We start from the raw sequence: 19,878 nt of genomic DNA, 5'->3' as shown, positions 1-19,878 counted from the left end.
TAGGAATGAGATTTTTGCCACACGGAATAGTTAGATGATGCTTTTTTTATGGTTTTCTTTGTTTATGTAAGCCAAGTGAAAATAAGAGCTTACTTCCAAACAAGATGAAGCTTTAAGAAATGGCTACAGGGACTTTATTTAAAAATATCTACCAAGCAATGAATGCCATAAATTACTCATTTTTCACTGTCACGTGGTTGCCTAGTTATGGTGTTAAAATTAAATCAATCAGCACTAAATGTAGATTCAGACCAAGGTTTTGGTCTGAACCAAGACCAAACCAACTTTACAGTTTTTTTTAAATGAACTAAAATACTTTGTTATACTCAGGCAGTACCTAAAAAAGTGTTTAACACAAAATATTATGTAGAATTAGATGCTAATATTTCAATTTCAACAATTACCTTGCACTATCATTTTTTAAGACAAGGCATCAATAGGTAGCGAGAACTAGAAATCCATCCACCTTTCTTATAATGATGGAAATAAAGCCACCTTAGCTTCATTTATACCTTTACTAGTCCTTAAATGCTTTCAGCAAGCTGCTTAACTTACGAATTTCCCCAGTAACAAAATGGGATAAAAGGCTAGCTCAAGGACTGAAAAACAAGGATTCTCAGTAAAACACTATGAAAACCTTGAAGATCTCCCTATATGGGTTACTACAATTAGGAGAGTGTATTTTCATTTCTGGAATTCACATCATATAGCTAATAATATCTATGCATTTGTACATTTTTAACTTTTATGAAAATAATACAGTGGCATTTATTTAAACTGAATGGAATAATAAGAATACATATGCTTTTACATCTGCATACATTTCCAAGCAGTTTTATATTAAATTCAGCATTTAACTTAGATTTGATCCTTATAAATATTCTCCATAGAACACCAGCATAGCAGCAGTTCTAAGGAAAGTTTTCAGGACTAGAAGCGTGGCAAGTTCCTTTCTCCTGTTTGTCTCATTATTTTCTAATATCAGTGTTTGATAATATTCAAATATTGTAATTACTACAATTGCTTATGTTTGTGGTACTAGACCATTATAAGTTTCTTCTAGCTTTTGCTCCTTAAAAGCTCACCTAGCAGTAGGGTCTTACAGCCAAATGTCACACAGCTTAAATAGACGAATGTGTATATATGGGCTACATATACAAGTAAGAAACCATTTCAACAAGCTTTCTCAGGTCTTTTATTTTGGTTGAACAGTCACAAATGTAAGCTTAAAGAAGAAAACAACATAAAATAAAAACATGGAAGTACTAACAAAGAACCACTGTAGACTTACTTCATAGAAGCTTATGGCCATAGTATATCTGACAGGAACTTCAGGGTCATGACAAAGGCAGAAGAATATAGAATACAGTTCTAAATGGAAGTTCTTTGGATCCACAAAAACAATCATGGCCTGTGGAAAGACAAAGTCTTTCATTAACTGTATAGCTAAAAGACCACACTATCAGAGATTATCAGATGAAAACATTGAGTTACAACTAACAAGACACTTGGGAGATAACAGGTTGTGATTTTAAAGAGGAAGTGTGGCATTTTTGATGGTCATGTCAAAACACAGGCACCAGATTCTGTTCTGGAGTTGAGAACTAAACTGGATTTACACATCTCCCAGACATACTGCAGGCTTTTTTTCTGAAGACATAGATTAAAACTACAAGATATAAAACATTAGTTTTATAAATACTGTTAATGTTTCCATACACTAGTGGAAGTGTAACTGGAAACTTCAAAAGCAAAGAACATTTTAGGAAGCAGCAAAGCTAGCATCTGAGTTTTAAAATAATTGTGTATGTACATACCTTATTTTTGCTCAAACAAACCAACAGATGTCTACCTACATACAGGGTGTTTGTCTTTAAAAGGTAGAATAAAAATAACTGTCTACTGGCTCTTGGTACAAACGTATTTTCTTTAAATATAAATGCAGAAGAATAATGTCAAAATAAGAAGTAGATTTACAGAAACATGAGTGGTAAGTTTAAAGATCTCATATGAACTTGAAAAATCTTTCCTTTATTCAGGCAGGAACGTGACTAAAACATGAATCTAACCATTCAGATTCAATCTTCAACTCCCTAGAATGCCATGACACAGAGCAAATGCGAAAACCTAACTTTGAGTGGTTTGAAACTTGTGCTAAGGGTTTGGAGAAAATGTGTAGGAAAGAACAAGACCAGTAACCTCTTAGAACAGCACCCTCTCAGTCAAAACTTGCCAATAGTCTTCTGAGGCTCTGTTACGAGTAATCTTTCCTGGTAACTCTTTGGGACAACCTCTACTTCAAGCCATTAACTTGAACTTTCCAGGAGAGATCTAGAATCTAGCTAACAATGTACAATTTGAGAATAACTTCTCTATCACTCATGCAGTCCTATTTAGTGAACTATATGCACAATGGAAATTATTTAACCTTAAATTAATGTTACTTACTGGAAAATTGTACGCACAGTTCTTCCTCACTGAAATATACTTCTTTTCCTGTTCCAGACTTTGAAGTTGTAGTTGATTATCATTGTGTCCATTTTCCTGCTGTAAACCCAGTGTGGAAAGCTTCTTATAAAATTCCAAAAACCGTAAGTGCTGTTCAGGAGTGAAAATGCCTTAAAAAAAAAAAAAAGTTTACTTTCCTTATTACAAATGCTATTAATAATGTCTCAAAAACTCATTTAAAAATCCATCAAATATGTTAATTTTTATCCCTCCTCCCTCGCACCTTGAGTCTAGCAGAGTATCATCAGTACACTTCATACAGAAAAAGTGATCACATAAAAATGACAGCTAACTAGAACCCAGACAATCTTAATTTCTGTTTACATAATTCTTGAAATACTCAGGACTTCAACTGCAGTATTGTGAATATAATTGTTTGTTCCACTAATACTGGTTTCTTCTTGATTAAAATTTTAGATCCAAACTCAGTCACATAAAGAAGGCGTGCCTGCAGAAATTTGAAAAATTAGGCCATGTTGCTGCAGATAATAAAGAGGTATAAGAATAAAACCAGAAATGTCGAGACAAACTGGAATGGAACTAGCAAGATGACTTCAAAAATAACAAGTCATTTAATAAGTACATTAGTTATAAAAGAACAATCAAGGGCTCAGTTTTCTACTTGAGAGGGAGGAAAGCTATCAGTGATTGGTACCAAGAAGGTCAAAATGCTTAATGCTTTTATTTTCTTTCTCAAATTCCACTAGTATCATCACGCTCAGTACAATTAACAATAGGGATAAGGATTCAATCTTTAAGTAGAGAAGCAACAGGTCAGTGAATACTTAAACATGAGAGGTTTCCAAAATTTACAGGGTCAGATGTGCTTCATTACAGTATTCAAAAGTATTCAAAGTACTAGCTGCTGAAATCTTAAATAAGTGAGATATCCGAATGGAAAAGGGCAAAGTGGTACTGATATCTAACAGTTGGAGAGGGGAAGGACAAGCTGTATAACTACAGATCAGTCCGATAACTTTCACATTTTTGAAAAAATTGGAACAAAAAAAAAAAATCAAAAAATCTATTTGTAAATACTGAAAATATGAAAACAAGTAGCAGCCAACATGGCAAAAGCAAAACTTGTCAGATTGATTCCATTTCCTTCTAGTACTTTCGTAACAGCACCTGTGAATACAAAAGATGCAGTAAAGGTCATGTTTTTCACAAGGAAAATAAGGGATAAGGAAAGAGAGATGAAAAACTATAAAGGTGCTGCAAAACTACTTGGAAAAACAATTAAGAGAAAGTTACTCAAGGCTCACTGACAAGATAGGCAAATGTATAAAGAAAGGTCTATCCTAGTTCTGGTACTATTCAGTATTTTCCCGGGTTTTTCTGATGTTGGATTAGAGACTTCACTTATTAAATATTCTGATAACATTAACCTGGAAGGGAGACTTATTCTTCAGAAGATAAGAGTTTTAAACAATCTTCAGAAACTGGACGTGTGGTCTTAAAACGTCAGACTATTATTTAATTGGGATAGAGGTAAGGTACCATGCTTAGCCAGATCCACATCACCTGGACAAGGCCAGGAAAGAGAACGACTTCTTCTGACAGCTATTTAGCTGTCAGAATCATTAAAAAAACCACAACAAACAACCAAAAAGGCTTCATAGGTTGCACTTGAACAATGTCAAACTATTGCAAACTTGGGAAAAAAAAAAAGAGAGTTTTTTGTACTGATAAATGTAAACAGCAGTATAGCTTGCAAGACACATGAAGTAACCTTTTCACTTTGATCAGCTCTCCTAAGGCGTAACACTTCAAGAAAAATATGAACTTGACAGACAGAGTTCAGAGGTGAAGAAAGACGAGCAATTAAAGTCATTCAACCTAGAGAAAAGACGACTGGGAAGACATAATAAAAATGGGATGTACTGTCCTAACTCTATGTTTCCATAAATAACAGTTTGACACGGTGGAATAGCCCTAGCGAGTAATTTATAGTGAAGCAACAGTCACTTTTATAGCCTCTAACATGATCATAAAGGATCATTTTAAAGATCTGTAAGAAAGATCAAAGAGTTTAAGAGTCTAGGGGGAAATTCTCTATAATCTAAAACCATGATTCTGCGCTGTCCCTCCCCAGGTAAGCTCTGTGTAGCAGGTATATGGTGGGCAGAATGATCAAGGAAAGATCTGCAGTGCTCAAGTGAAAACCACAAAAGTTATGGGTACAGATCTGGCCTCAGCTGCAGCTGGGAATCCACATGCCATCAGGTATCCCTTCTCTCCTGAAGTTCCTTACGGGCCGCGCTCTGTACTGTGCCTCAAAAAGGCTATCAAGCACAGAAATGAACAGTCAATATCATACTATGTTTTCAAAGCTTTACAGTTTCAAATATTCAGTCATTCAACTCACAAGCTCCAAGAAGGAATCAAAATAAATCCGTCAAACCAATAAACACAAACTGTCATGTTTCCATGTCTCACCCTGCCTAAACAAAAAACTCTGTCCCTGTCTAAATATAAAAAACCCCAATAAACAGCCAGACACCCAAAAGAGGAAATTCCCCAAATCCAATATTTATGCAATAGATGATTTCACTCTTTTACTTCCATATTTCCTTTCCTATCTATCATTTCAGTTGACACATTTAAATCTGGATATTTGCCAAGGGCCTCAAATTCTCCAATCTTCCCTCATTTTAAAGATTTTTTTTTAAAAAGAACATCAAATCATACCATATAATCCATTACATAGTTTCCCTAAATGGAAAGATAATGAAACTAGGATAGATTCATCTGCTTTGAAGGATTTTTCACAGAATGATTTCACTAAGGGGAGCACAGTTTGACTCCTGTCATCTGAAAAACAAAAGAAATTTTTAAAGTTAACCATTTGTCAACATCTTATAAAGAGCACAGAGAGTGAACTTCCATAATAAATTAATATAATTTAATAGGCTCAGGAGTATTTTTGGCAGGCACCCACTGGAGGTGGAAAACAAGAGGTATAGAGAATGACAAACATACTACCATGATAGAGGTCCTAAATTTCAACACCTTACCCATTTTGTTCATTTGTTTTTAAGGAAAAAGGAATCCCCCAGTAAACAATGAGACAAAGACTAAAAGAACAGTCACTAACTTCTCCATTCACCAAGAAGACAGGGAGAGAAAGAATGTGGCAGTACTCCTACAATAAGATTGCCTAATATAGTAGAAATACAGGGAGATCAAGACCGAACATGACCATGACAGTAAAAAGAAAAATCTGGATACACTGGAAGTGAATTTTTTCAACCTATTGAGAAGAAGAGGTTGAAAATCTTCTGGTAAATAATAAATTCACAGAGAAACAAAATCATTAATGGCAGAGGAAAGAAATTAAATCATTTAGAAATTAAAGGCAAATACAAGCACTCTACCTCCTTATAAAATAAAGGAGAAAACATTCAATGAAATTTATGTGGTTTGATATGTTTTAAATAAAACCATTGTATTTTAAAATGTTCAAGTTTTAAAGGGATTAGGATTTTTTAATGGTAGACTAATACCAAAATTCAGCAAATAATTATGGGTGAACAAAATATTTAGGTTGACCTGAATAAATATTTTGATATTGCAGGAAAAAAACCCTAGGACATAATTTTGGGTCACCTACCTTCAAAATGTTCATTCTAGTTCAAACATGAAACCAAAAACTACGCAAACCACATTTCTAGAAACACATTCCTTACAAACCTGTAAATAATCCCTGATTGCATTCTGTAAGCTTTTTTGAATAGCTAAAAGCAGTAGTTACAGCACTTGCGAGGTGGGCAGGACTGAAGACTAGGAAGTGCAAAGAGAAGCACAAACTTGATAGCATCAATGCAAGGTTCAATAATTTGCAAAATAATCTACTCTCATACTTATTGATATAAGCACTAACAACTAAAAAGTCCATTTATGGTATTCTCCATGAAACTATCTTATTTCTTTATGTACTCCTCCATATGGCTTATATGCAATCACCAAGCTCCTGTACAGTAAACATTTGCTCCTCAGTTGTGCATCAGAAAGGAATAGTAGAGTCAGTAAGATGGGAGTGGGAGTGGGAAATGTGATTCAAAATACAGAGTTGCTAATGAAGATGAACAAATGAAGAGTTTAGAAAAAGACAGTGGAAAAAAGATCGAAGTGATAAATAATGAGAAGTGATCAACAATATAAATTTTTTCTTTTCACAAACACTATAGGAACGATGGATCATGTACTTCACTGCTTTGTACGTTTCCAGTTGTAAAAAAAAAAACCCAAAAACAACAAAACAGCAGAGAGCACAATTGATACAGAGCCAGAAAAGCCTGCTGTTATTGTCTTCTACATCCCCTTGAAAAAATAGAGACAGAGCAGTTGACTGGAGGACAAGACTGAACTTGTGATGAGAACCCAAGAGCCATGTGTAGGTAACCCACCACGACTATGCCAGAAAAAATGGATACAACAGAGACTTTTCTCTTTCCTCACATGAAGACGTAGACACTCACCCCTACACCTGGAGGAGCATGAAATATGCATGTAGATCAGAAGTAAGATATAGAGCACTGAGAAAAATACAAGCATTTACATTTTCTGTTTTAAATACAGAAAAGCTTTATAAAAAGCACGGTTTCTCATTGCAAAGACGAATGCTTTCAGTGCCCTATAGCCAGAAGTTTAAAGAGGTTTAGATAGTAATTGCTGATGCTTAGGACCTCTACAATCAATGTGCACACTGTAGTTTATGGAACATATTTTCTGTTCCAAAATTTACAAATGTATTTGACATATAACACTGGATGTTAAAATCTGCATATTTTACTGATACACACATAAATATCATATCTTTGCCCCATTCTGGGTTCTTCATCTCGGAGGGCAGGCTGCAGTCTGTAGCTAGGATGAGGTTTACTTCAGTTGAGACAAAAACTAGTTAACAGCAAAAAAAAGTACAAGCAATGGCATCTGCTGAGCTTATGTTTTGCATTCTGTGTACTGATAGCATTAAGTAAATACTAACACCCAATATTCTATCATTTATATAGTAATTTTACTCATTCCATTTAGCCACATTACATTAGAAACTTGGAATAAGATAACTGATTTCATGGACAACTGGTTCACTTTCCTTAAAACTTACTACGTATAAAGCACTGCAAGACATGAAATACATAAAGAATAAAAGAATAAACAAAATAAGATCACAAATGCCTGAAGAATGCAGACAGAACAAAAAGATGCATTAAAGCATTAAGAACTGGGCTAGTAAGCCCAAATTAAATCCTTACCTGCATCAAACATATCGAGCAGATTCACTAATGTTTCAAAAGCTGCAAGGCGTACACTGCTACCCTCATCTCTTGCCAGTTCTACTAACTCAGGAAGCACCACAGTTTTTGTTAGTTCTGTCCTGCAAAGTGAGGCAAGCAGTCAAGAGAAAACATATAATGAAACAATATTGCCACAGTAAAACAGAATTCTTCCTTGAAATACTCATGTAGACATTTTTTGGGTAGTCAAGAAGGAAAAATTGACAAAGTTGTAAGGAAAGTAAAATTAAATAAAAACCTCCAGTCACTCTCAGGAGGAGTTTTTTTGTCACTCAAAGAAATATGCAACTTTAAAAGCAAAATTTCATCACTAAAAAAGCATTCAAAATAGCTCAAAATAAATCAGAGAAAACACAGTGTGAAAAACTCAAAGGAGTCCAGCTATTTCACTGTGTCATTAAGAAAATTCTTCTTCAAATAAGCAGAAACTGCTCAATGCGATGGTCCAAAACCAAAAAGTATTAAACATGAGTCATGCCAGATTGAAGTATCTCAAAATCTTATGCTTTAAAGGTGAGCTTTCTTTACAGAGGGTAAGCAACTACTTACTGCTCAGAGAAAGCACAGTTTCTCAAGTAGTACAAACACTAGCTTCTAGGCTGGTTTCAAAGTAGTAAAGAAAGGGTTCTGCTGGTTTCTTTTTGTCTTGGTAATTACTAGTACTGTCTTTGTGCCTGATGGTCTCGATAACTTGAATCTATACATTGGCAGCAGGTTGCTGTATTAAGGACTGACTTAGAAACCAGAGTTTAACCAGAGAGGTGACTAAAGAAGAGTGAAATACTCTTGACACAGAAACATTGGCACAGCAACATTGGCACAGCAAGGTGACCGGCATAAGTAAGATGAAGAGATTCACTTCTTGGAAGAAAAGTATAGCTTCTGTAGAAGCTACCAACCAGTATAATTTTGCATGTCTCAGTGTATAACTGATTCTTGATTGCTTTCACAGATTAGAAAGATCTTTTCTGCAGCCCTACTACCAAAAAGAACTCGGAAGACACACCCAGTATCTCCACTTTTCTTTCCATCATGCTCATTTTTTTATTTATAATAGTCAAGATTCCTAGTGTTTGAATTTGTCTACATTTGAGTTAAGAAGCCCACTTTGTCCTGCTCTCACGTACTAGCTCTTGTCTGCTTATCAACTAATGAAAGTTGTTATAAGCACCACGTCTCAAGAATGGGACCTCAGCAATTTATAACAGCCAGGGGTCTGGTCCTCAACATTTATACTGCCCAAAATATAAAATTGCTGGGAAACACTTTAATGAAATTACACTATGTGAGTATTAAACAAGATGACAAAATTGAAACTATGTTTGACACTTCGAGCAACTGAGTACAAAGAGTTTACACTCTGTCATTTCAATCACAGCTTTTAATACAGAACTAATCACAGCCTCCAGGATGTCAGATTTTTACTGAAATAAAAATGCCCAAAATATCCCTTCCAAGGGATCCCAACTAAACAAGTAACAGATGTCCTTTTTGTAAATCAATACGAATAATACTTTCAAATGTTATAGTCAGCAAAGTGATGTGCACCTTACAGAGTTTATTACTGTTACCAGTAAATCAAGATGTAGCTTAACAGTATTCTTCCAAACAGATGATTAATCATTTATAAAAAATTATGATAAAATTACATTATATTATTTAGTGATAACATTAGTAAATAGTAAAAATAAGCTTTGGGACTGTTGTCACATTATGCCTTCAACATTTACCTAAAAATGCGCTTATTTCTATTTATTTAATTGTCTTTGTTTTCCTACTACCTATTCATCCTCGACATGAAACACTGCAATACTTTACATACCACAAAAACCAACAGTTCGCCATTTCTCATGAGATTAAAGCATCTAAATCATTGGGTATGGACTAGGCAATAACCTCAGTGAGAAAACAGTATATATGGATACATCAATGCTAAAAATATAAGTTGAGGAGGAAAGAATTGAAGAAAAATATACAGGACGGACCACTAATTGAGAACTATGTATTTAGCCCTATTAAACCACTATTCTAAGGCTGGATAAATTGCCAGTAATACTGTCATTTGCCACTGCATAACATCTATCTTGTTTTAAAACTTTCAGCTCCAAGGTAAAATAAATACAATTTAGTTCATATTAAAGACACTAAACAGAATGAAGAACGTTTTATTTCCTTTCCAAAATGGTCACTTATTAGCACAACTTATAGCCACCTTCTTACAAATGAAAGCATCTTTTTTGCTTTATCTTACACATTGCCTAGTATATGTTGAATTCAAAGAGCATTTGGAGGAGGAGTGAGGAAAACAACACAAATACACATATTTAGTTCCTTTTTTAACACCTGGCTGTACATATACCCATCTTAAATGTAATATAAAACTGCTGAAAGTAAATTCACAGATTCACACAAACCGTGAGTGCTTCCTAAAGGCTACCACAAAAACCATTTTCTGCTTCTCAATAGACTGAGTTACAAGGCAAGGAAATCTGTGCAGCTGTGCATTTTTAAAACATAACAAATGTTTCAATAGTATCTGAAAAGAATATTCTCTAACTATACGCATATCTTAGATAAGAGTTCTTTTACTTGGATTAACATACTTACACTACTTTCAAAAAAAAACCCAAACATTTTGCTGTATCATGTGTCACAAATAATTTTCAAAGCCAAATTCATGATTAATTTTCAGCTCTTGACTAGAGCAGAGGTTAACTGAGAATGTTAGAGGAATCCACAGAAATGCAGATGGTATCTCAAATAAGGCACCAAAAAAAATCTCATCATTTTGAGCAATAACAAATGAGAAAAGGCAGAAAGGTGATGGAGATAGACCAGAACATATCTGGTCTATCTAGGAAGGGTCAGTGGAGAGAAGGGTAGGACTACATATTAAATCAAGATCCAGAAATTAGGAAGAAAAAAAAAGAAAGTTGGAGGTGGAGCAAAACTTTGAAAATATGCTTCTGTGGATTTCCATTTTGGTGGCATCAAAAAACTTAAAACTAATATGACAGTTAGAACCATCTCTCCCTTCAAAACTCAGTTGTTATGGAAAAAAAAATCACAACTAGTGACTAGTGTGTTTCACATTATTCACATCGTCAGAACTTTTGCAGAACAAGGACCTTGCAGAAAAGCACATATATAAAATTATTTATCTAGTTTATCTAGCAATCTAGAAATTACTATCCTGCATGACCTTATCAAAACAAAGTTAAATTAAGTACATGGTAGTAATGCTTAGTTCTTGTTGGAAATATTCATTCCCTCTATCTGGGCAAGCTAAACCACCGTCTGAACGTACACTTTTCCAGTATTCCATGGTTGAGAGATAAATCGCATTGCCTTTCTCAAATTTCTGATGTTTTGTTTTCGTTCTTTTAAATAACTCGAAACCTAAACCAGAACATAATTCTCCATTTAAAAAAAAAAAAATATCATTCCGCAGTCATAGGAAGGCATCTTTTCCACAAACACCAGTGCTAACAAACTTAAGAAAAGCGCATATTTACCATATCTTTCAAATTACACTGCAGTTACAGCTTCATCCTTGCATTTGCTCATAAATTCACAATTTTAAAAGTCAGAGGGACTCTTAAGATCTAATCTAAGTGTCACAGGGCAGTGAACTTTACTTGATAATTTATTCAAGTCCATAAGAGAAGCTGCTGCTTTTTTTTCTTCCTGACACAATAATAGGTGGATAGACTTGGAATTTTAAACTTGTCCACTCAGAAACCAATTCTATGTGGGTAGGTAACACATTCTATTCATTAAAATAACACTTCCAGACTTTTTCTATTCTTATATGTGCAATATTGAAGGTCTTAAAACTTGTAGAAAAAGTTGATACTGAACCAAAATTCGCTTACAAAACATATTTAGCATCCTTTTGCAAAAAATGCACGTAATTATTAGAAACTGCTAATACTTGCCATAATCCTCTTCCATTTTAAATAAGCCCAATGACATCAATAAATAATTGAGATGATTTCAAGAAGCTATAGATGAAGTCATTATTTACAAAAAATTGTTGTTTGTATGGTTCAGCAATTTTACTATCAGAGAGAAACAAAAATCTGAAAATGGAAAAGAGCCAACTGCCAACAGTCAGTTCCTAAGAACACATCTGTAAGCTCCAAATTCATTACTGAGTACACATGAATTAAGTTAGAAATCTTAAAAGGAGTTTTTAGGTTTGCATTAGATATCTTAGAGAAAGATTCTGCTTTTAGAAGCAGTTATGCAAATTTTACTCACCCTATTCCTTGAGCTATATGTTCCAACTGCCGACACATGCAAGTTCTAACTTCATATTCCACATCCTGGCACAGTGATTTTACCAATGGAAGAATCTCTCTTTTAATACTAAAAATGTGAACATTTTTTATTAATATACAGAACAAGAACACATAAAATCCACTCCAGTAGCACTCAAATTTTACCTATATATTACTTCTAATGGCAATTTTTTTTTTTAAACTAATTTATCACACATGGTAAATTATTTTTCTGAGAATTTGCAATTATAAAAGAATACTGCACATCAGACACAAATATGTGCTATAAAGCAACAGAAAAATGATTATTTACAGTCATTATAATTTGCACATATTCATCTGTTATTCTTTTTAAACTGCAAAATTAGTAGGCAGCCTTAGAGAAGTCCTCATTTAATAATCATCTTCAGTACAATTTTTGAACAGCCACTGTAAGAATACAAAGAATTATATACACAGAAGTCCAAATCTAAATTAACTGTCTCTAATACCTCATCTTTCATATGCATTTATCACCAATGAGATATTTGGGAAGCTGAAAAAGAATTTAAGATTAAAAGCTTCAGTACTGCAATGCTTTTATGCAAGTAGACCCCAATATTCCTGTTAAATCAATGGCAGATACAAAAATAACTATTTTGAATTCTATTTGAGTAAAAACACATACTACAACTTGGCAGAATCAACCATCGTGTTTCCTTTCAGTGCCCAAGATGCTGCCATGAGTATTCATACGTTATCTCTATCCAAATCCTTATGTTGTTGCAAAACTCAAGAGGAATAATATGAAGCCATAGCCAAGTAAATTTTCAAGCCAGTTTGCAAAGCCTCCACTCATCCCAGTGAAAATTAATTTACCTCTTACAGCAAAATTTGGCCTCAAGTTTCAAATATTGTACAGTCTTGAGAGTCTGGCATTTTACAACACTCTGAAGTACGGATTACTTCCAAAAAAGACTTGTTTTTAACTAGCTGTTGGAACAGAGAGTAGAAAAACTAATGTTCTATTCCAAGGTTGGGACTTTTTCAATACTCTACAAAATAAACTGGGAATCATGCAAAATACAAAAAAAAAAAAGGTTTGAATTATGGTATTTTACAAGCAAAATGGTTCCATTCTGAAGAAGAATGTGGAATGTGAAAATTGATGTAACATCAAATAAATAAAAGCAATTGTGATTCTATAAATTTTGAAGATAAAGATTTCATAGAATCAGAATCATAGAATCATTTAGGTTGGAAAAGACACTTAAGACCAGCGAGTCCAATGGTTAACCTAGCACTACGAAGTCCACCATTAAACTGTATCCTCAAGCACCATGTCTACACATCTTTTAAATACCGCCAGGGATGATGACTCCACCACTTCCCTGGTGTCGTGGTTTAGGCAGCCTGTTCCAATGCTTGACAACCCTTCTTGCAAAGACATTTTTCCTAATACCCAACCTAAACCTACCTTGATGCAACTCAAGGCCATTTCCACTAGTCCTATTACTTCTTACTTGTGAGAAGTGACCAACACTTGCCTCACTACAACCTCCTTCCAGGTAGTTGTAGAGAGCTCCCCTGAGCCTTCTCTTCTCCAGACTAAACAACCCCAGTACCCTCACCTGCTCCTCATAGGAATTGTTCTCTATACTCTTCATCAGCTTTGTTGCTCTTCTTTGGACGCAATGGCTTTGGTAACATCCTCAAAAAAATACTGCTTTACCATGCTTATTAACTTTTGCATGTCCAACAAGTGTAGTCTACATAGCAAACGAAGGTGTAGATAGCTTCCTTTTGGTTGCTTCTAGGGTTTTTTTTAAGAAAAAATCATCATTTGAAAAAATTTATTCCTAAATGGCTTGCCATATTGTTCTGTTGGTCGTATTTTCTGTTAAGGTGAATTCTTGCATTTTGGGGCAGATCAAAATCATTATTAGAGCAGAATTCGTAAGCTAGGCATGGTTTCTACGAATTTAGTAGCCCTCAGTGGATTTCTTTTGTAATGCAAAATAACATGTGGCCAATTGCATGGATAGGAAACACATCTTGTGAAATGGTCCTACTATCATAAGACTGGATAAGCTGCCCACAGAATGCATCATATCAACTGCTTTGGGCAGATAAATTATTCAGATTTACCTTCATCATTGCTTCCCTGTTCAGCACCACTGTCCAAACCCACAGATACTGAATCTAAGAGCTGGATAATATCAGGCTACGATAGTGGCTCCTGATACATCTCCATATAGTTAGGGACAGGAAAAAAAATAATCTACATATTAAATTTGGTTAGACAAACAAAATTTTAGGAACAGGATTCTTCTCTTTATGACAAGAAACTCTAAGATAATGAAGTTGTGTTTTGTCTCTAAATTGCAGAGAAATCCACTGTTTGGCTTATTTCCCAGTAAGAAAAACAGTATGGGAAAATGGCATGAAAATGGCACCTACTTGAATCTGTGGAAGAACATACATATGAAGTTATAAATTGATGAACATCAGTAAGTCTGACTATGCTAGTTACATAATTAACTTATTATTATTTATTTATTTATTAACATCCAGATTAAGGGCTCTGTAAAAAGAAAGCATTTAATTTTTGCCCACTAACAAACAAATACTGGCATATACTGTGGAATAAAAATATATGTACAGTCTACTTACATATGAGCTTCAAATTTGTTAGCTAATTTTCCCATGATTTTACAACTAACTAAGCGGGACTGAAGTGTTTGAGAAAGCTGTGCTTTGGAAACAAGTGGATTCAGGATCTATATAAAAGAAAAAAGAAGAAATGTGAGCAGAAGAAATGTGATCAGTAAATGAGGTATTCTCCTTCTTAAAAAAAAAAAATCTAGAAACACATATCCCAAATGTCATCTACAGCTTCCATGGAATTAATCAGTACTAACAATAACAATGCCTATGTACATTAATAGTCTATCAGAAAACCATATTTAATATTCAGTGCTAATTATAGCATAATAAACCCATATCTTGGGCCAAATAGCAGTTTATGATTCACATCGCAGCCACAGTTTTACATGTGTCTAGTTCTGTCTTTATTTTGAGACTAAGTTGTATATGAATATTTATAGCTATTAGCTGCTAATTTTCACAAAAGTTGTTAAATATGTTCCTGCACAAGAAAAAAAAAAATATGCAGAGAAAGGAAAACGAAGCCTCTCTGAAGTTCTTTCTCATAAGTTTTCCCAGGAAACACCATTTTTGATGTAAAGTTCTGAGGCAACAATCCCTCTTTATTATGCATACTTTGGGAATCTGTAGAGAAGAGGTTTCATTTCCATATAGACGCAGAAAACCTGCACCTTTAGCGGAGCTCTGCTGTCATTTGGATCACTTCTATGGTGCCAAAAACAAACTAAGAAAGGTCTGCAGAACACCATATTTAGACACTTTTTTTTTTTTGGTCCAGAAATAATCATAGAAATCCAGGTGCCAGGCCAAGAGGTATATTACACAGAGGTATCTCCTGTAGGCTGCCACATTTCCTCCCTCAATTTCTTTTGCAGAGCTCCACAAAAGGATAAGATACAGGGCAGAAAAGTCCAAGAATCATCTAAAAGCATTTTTCTCCTCCTCTTACATGCTGAAATTTTGAGGTGAGAGAATCTTACCACTGTATGGACAAATAGATCACTCAGACCAGAATTAGTACATAACTTATGCTTCTAACTATAACACTGCATAAAGAAACATGTCATTAGTTATCTACAAAACTGTATATTACTTATTTGGTCTTTGAACGATGACAGCAAACAGACCATGTCTAGCAATACTGACTCCACTTACACACACTTTTCCTTATGTCCTTGGAATCTACGATAGTCCTATGATTTTTACTTACAAAAAAAATTGTTAACTAGAACAATCTAAGTTTTCTCGTACAAAGATCCTTCAAGTAACACAAAAGGCCTCTTTTCAAACTCAGGTTTCTGTATAGCTGCTGAATCAACACTGCTTTATCAGTTGTGATCTTCCCAAAGGAAGTTTTCATGGAAACGTACAAATGTGTTCCTAGAGACAAATCAGGGGAGAAACTCCATCTTGTTTAAATGGCATCTTTAAAATTACATTACAATAAGATTTTGGAGGTGACTGGAATAATTTCTCTTTTTTTCTTTTTCCCACCTAAGTTTTCACTCTTTAGAAATTTGTTTTTTAAACAGTGCTGGATTTCGACTACCTCTAATTTAAGTAAGTATTTTTATACTACACGAACAACCATACATTTAAATCTCCATTTTGTTTTAAATTATAAACAGTAAAATATGTTTGTTGCAAAGCTTTTAAACTTAACAATGAAATAAGAATACTCAAAACAAAACTGAATAAATTAGCTGAGTAAAGAGGAGTGACGTTATGACTTAGTTCTAGATTTCCTTCCTTTTTCTTGAGTTACACAGTGAAAAATTAAAGAGTGTTTGCAGGGCATAAGGTTTTTGGTACATTAAGAACAACTGAAATACACAATGAAATGGATCTCTAGAATTCAGTCCCATTTAGAAGAAATCAGAATTTTAGTCCAGTAGCAAACAAAATGTCGTTTCTTCATGAAGAGAGAGAATGAGATATTATCCTGTAAACCAAAACAGGATATATGAAAACATGTTACTGAGAATACCAAGTGCAGTGGAAGTATTACAGTAAATAGTCTTTATTTGCTGAAGAACACCAAAATTTTTTAAGGTCTTCTTCTGGTCTCACCTCTTAGCATGCTCCTCTCGTTCAGGATGTTCCACAAGCATTTTTGTTTTCACAGGCACAGAACTGCCACAAATCCTACTGAAGTGAATGAGATTTGCAGGAAACCAATGTCTTATAAAATATTATTACTTTCTTTTTACCATAAGTGGGAGAATATTATTACCTCATGTCTGACAGTCTCTTTTGGTAAAGCTTCTATTACAGCAAGAAGAGTTTCTAGCCATGCATTGCTGACACCTGATAGAAAGAAATGGGTTATATATAATGTTGTACATATAATGAGTATAACAAAACACACATCAGTTTTACAAAATTAGTTCTCACTTTTTACATGCATCTCTTTAAGGAGCTATAAATCTAAAAGCCACCAAATTAACATTCAAGACTTCAAACTAAGAAGTAGGATAGGTGAGAAGCAAATTCTGTCCCCATTTCTTTTACCTTTTCAATTTCTGCACAAAAATATTAATGATCCTGTTTCGAAAAGATAATTTCTCTCATTTAGAAGCATATTCTCCTCTTATGTCCACCAAAACTTTCTAGTTTTACACGAGGCTATTTTTTTTTCCTTTGTATCCTAAAAATAGTGTCAAAGAAATTAAGAAAAACTAATCATCACAAAAGAAACGTCAATCACCCTCCCTCCTGGTACTTCAGTAGAAGCCCAGACAGTAACTTCGGGATTTAGTCCTTCAGAAAAAGTGGTTTTGCTTGCTTCAATCAGGATTACATCAGTATGTAATGATCAGCATGCAAATATCTTTTCATTCACACAAGTCTAGATACAAAGTCAGAGTGATAGCACTCACTGTTTTACACAGCATTGTACTGTCACTAAGGAAACAAAACTTGGAAGTAATCAGTCATCAGCATAGTAGTACAGCCCTGACCTGCATCTCTGTGTTCCAGGTTCTGGAGAATGATGTGTAGGAAAGAGTGGGAGTACGTATGAATGGACACTGACTCCTCTTGCAGAACAGTCAAAAATGAAACGGCAGCTGTTAACTGCATTTCCACTCCTGCAACATGCAGCACTTCCTGTATAATTACAAATTATATCAATTTAGAGCATGAGGCAGAAATGAACTGAAAGAACATTCAAATTTTTACATTCACTTTTAAGAGTGAGTGAATTTGTAACAACCTAGGTAAACTATAAAATTGGCTGTAAAATTGTTTTCTCTTAACAGCAATTACTTGGAGATATTAAAATTTCTTATGTGATAGCATCAACCTTTTAAGAAATATAAAGTTAAATTTTTTGTACTTTCAGTTTCATCAATGTGTATGTGTGGATGTTTTGAATTTACAAAGTGAGAGGTAAAACCAGACCAGCCAACAATTGTACTTCTGCTGTTCATGCACATGAGTTAAAAAGAAGTATTTCATTTAGCCAGTGAGAGATACTAAAATAGCAATTTAAGAAGGCGATTTAAATTTTGTCCTTTGCCAACTGACACTGAATACAACTGAAAATGTATATGTATGTGCATATATATACAGTCTAAAGAATAAAGCATGATGTACTAGAATATTTATCTAGGACACTCAGCATTTACTAGTACTTAGCTTTAACATACAATAATATAATTAATTAGGCTATCTTTAAAAGCATCAATTCAAAAGTTAAAGATAATATGAGAATGAAATATTACTAAATTTTTTGAATGAAACAAAAAGGAAATATAAATTTCAGATTTGTGCATATGCCAAAGAGCTTGCTGGATGCAATCTATGACATAGCGTTCATTGTAAGTATGTATATATTTATCAGCTAGGTGAACATTCCATTGTTTACTTCTCTAAATGTATCTCTATCTCATAAGAAAATAAAGTGCATTATTCTACTACTAAAGCATTACACTCATTTTACAAATTATTCCAAACTCAGTAAGAGTTTAAAGCTCATACTTCCTATTTAACACTTCAAAAAAATAAACAAAACCACATATATAAAGTACTTGAGATGAAGTGTTTTCTCAGATCATGTACCAAAAATAAACAAAAAGCTGATATTTTAATTTTTAAAAAAATCAGCCTAGACTAGGTTAAGAAAATATCCCTTATGCACCTAAGTATTATATAGCACAGGAATTTTACTGAGAAAACACAGTCTGCAGAGATTATCTGAGAAATTATTTAGTAGACTTTGCTTACTTCAAAGTAAAACAAGTTTTCATTATACAAACGTCAACCAGTTTGTGTGTGCAAATGTATAATTCTTATTTTATCTGATTTCAAGAGAATCATTATATATCTCTCAGCAGCTGCCTCAGTTTACAGCCATGTATATTTGTAACAGCATCCTCTGTGACTCTGCTTCCCCAAATGAAAAACAAGGAACAGCATTGCACAGTTTACCAATCCAAGTGTGACAAAATATTTGCATTCAATAGCCATGGAAATCATCCTCTTGTTATCTCCACTGCCTATCTCTGTCCTTGTTCCTCCACTGTTATTACAACAGCCACAGCTAAGAATAAGGACACCTACCCGTTTGTAATTTGAATGTTTCTGGGTCAGAATACCTGTGCATGCTGTTCTGGGATTTTGGTCTACACTTGTTCAAAAGAACATGCCCAAAATAATCAAAAGAACTATCTATGCATTGTAGATGCTAAAGACATCACTGCAGGATGGAATATAATGGAGCTGAATTCAATTTTATGTATGTATTCACTTCATATGCAATGCAAACAGGGTTACTTATCATCAAATAAAGTATCCAAATAGTCTCCTCCACAGATCCACATAACTGCATAATCATGTGTGAGAACACATTCTCTTGCCTCCTCATGGACCTCGGCAGACACTGAAATGTAAATTTCTAGACTGCTTACACACCTGCCTGCATTGATCCGCTGATCCACAGATTCTCACTCTGGAGGAAAAAAGCTTTTCCTCTTTATCTTATTCAGACAAGCGTATTTAATGAAATTTAAGGGTATTAGCAAGTTCTTGAACTATCCTAACGCCTACAAGTTAAACTCAGGCAGAAAACTTGCAAAATTTAGAAAGTCTGGCTTATTCAATTAATTGGAAAACAGAATATTCACTTCCTGTTTAAT

The 19,878-nt window shown here is 34.2% G+C and overlaps 1 protein-coding gene across 1 annotated transcript in view; it reads right to left on the bottom strand.

Annotated features, from left to right (window-relative positions):
• PPP4R4 (protein phosphatase 4 regulatory subunit 4) overlaps positions 1-19,878 on the bottom strand; it is a 72,254-nt gene that overhangs the window by 18,851 nt on the left and 33,525 nt on the right. The window contains 8 exon segments of the mRNA XM_086613558.1: positions 1,292-1,411; positions 2,449-2,618; positions 5,200-5,322; positions 7,770-7,891; positions 12,075-12,182; positions 14,747-14,853; positions 16,974-17,047; positions 17,701-17,848. Coding sequence (XP_086469684.1) covers positions 1,292-1,411; positions 2,449-2,618; positions 5,200-5,322; positions 7,770-7,891; positions 12,075-12,182; positions 14,747-14,853; positions 16,974-17,047; positions 17,701-17,848 — 972 coding nt within the window.

The sequence above is a fragment of the Tauraco erythrolophus genome, chromosome 6 (genome assembly GCF_009769465.1).
Source record: "Tauraco erythrolophus isolate bTauEry1 chromosome 6, bTauEry1.pri, whole genome shotgun sequence".
Lineage (NCBI taxonomy): Eukaryota > Metazoa > Chordata > Aves > Musophagiformes > Musophagidae > Tauraco > Tauraco erythrolophus.
This window is presented reverse-complemented; position numbering and strand designations above follow the sequence as displayed.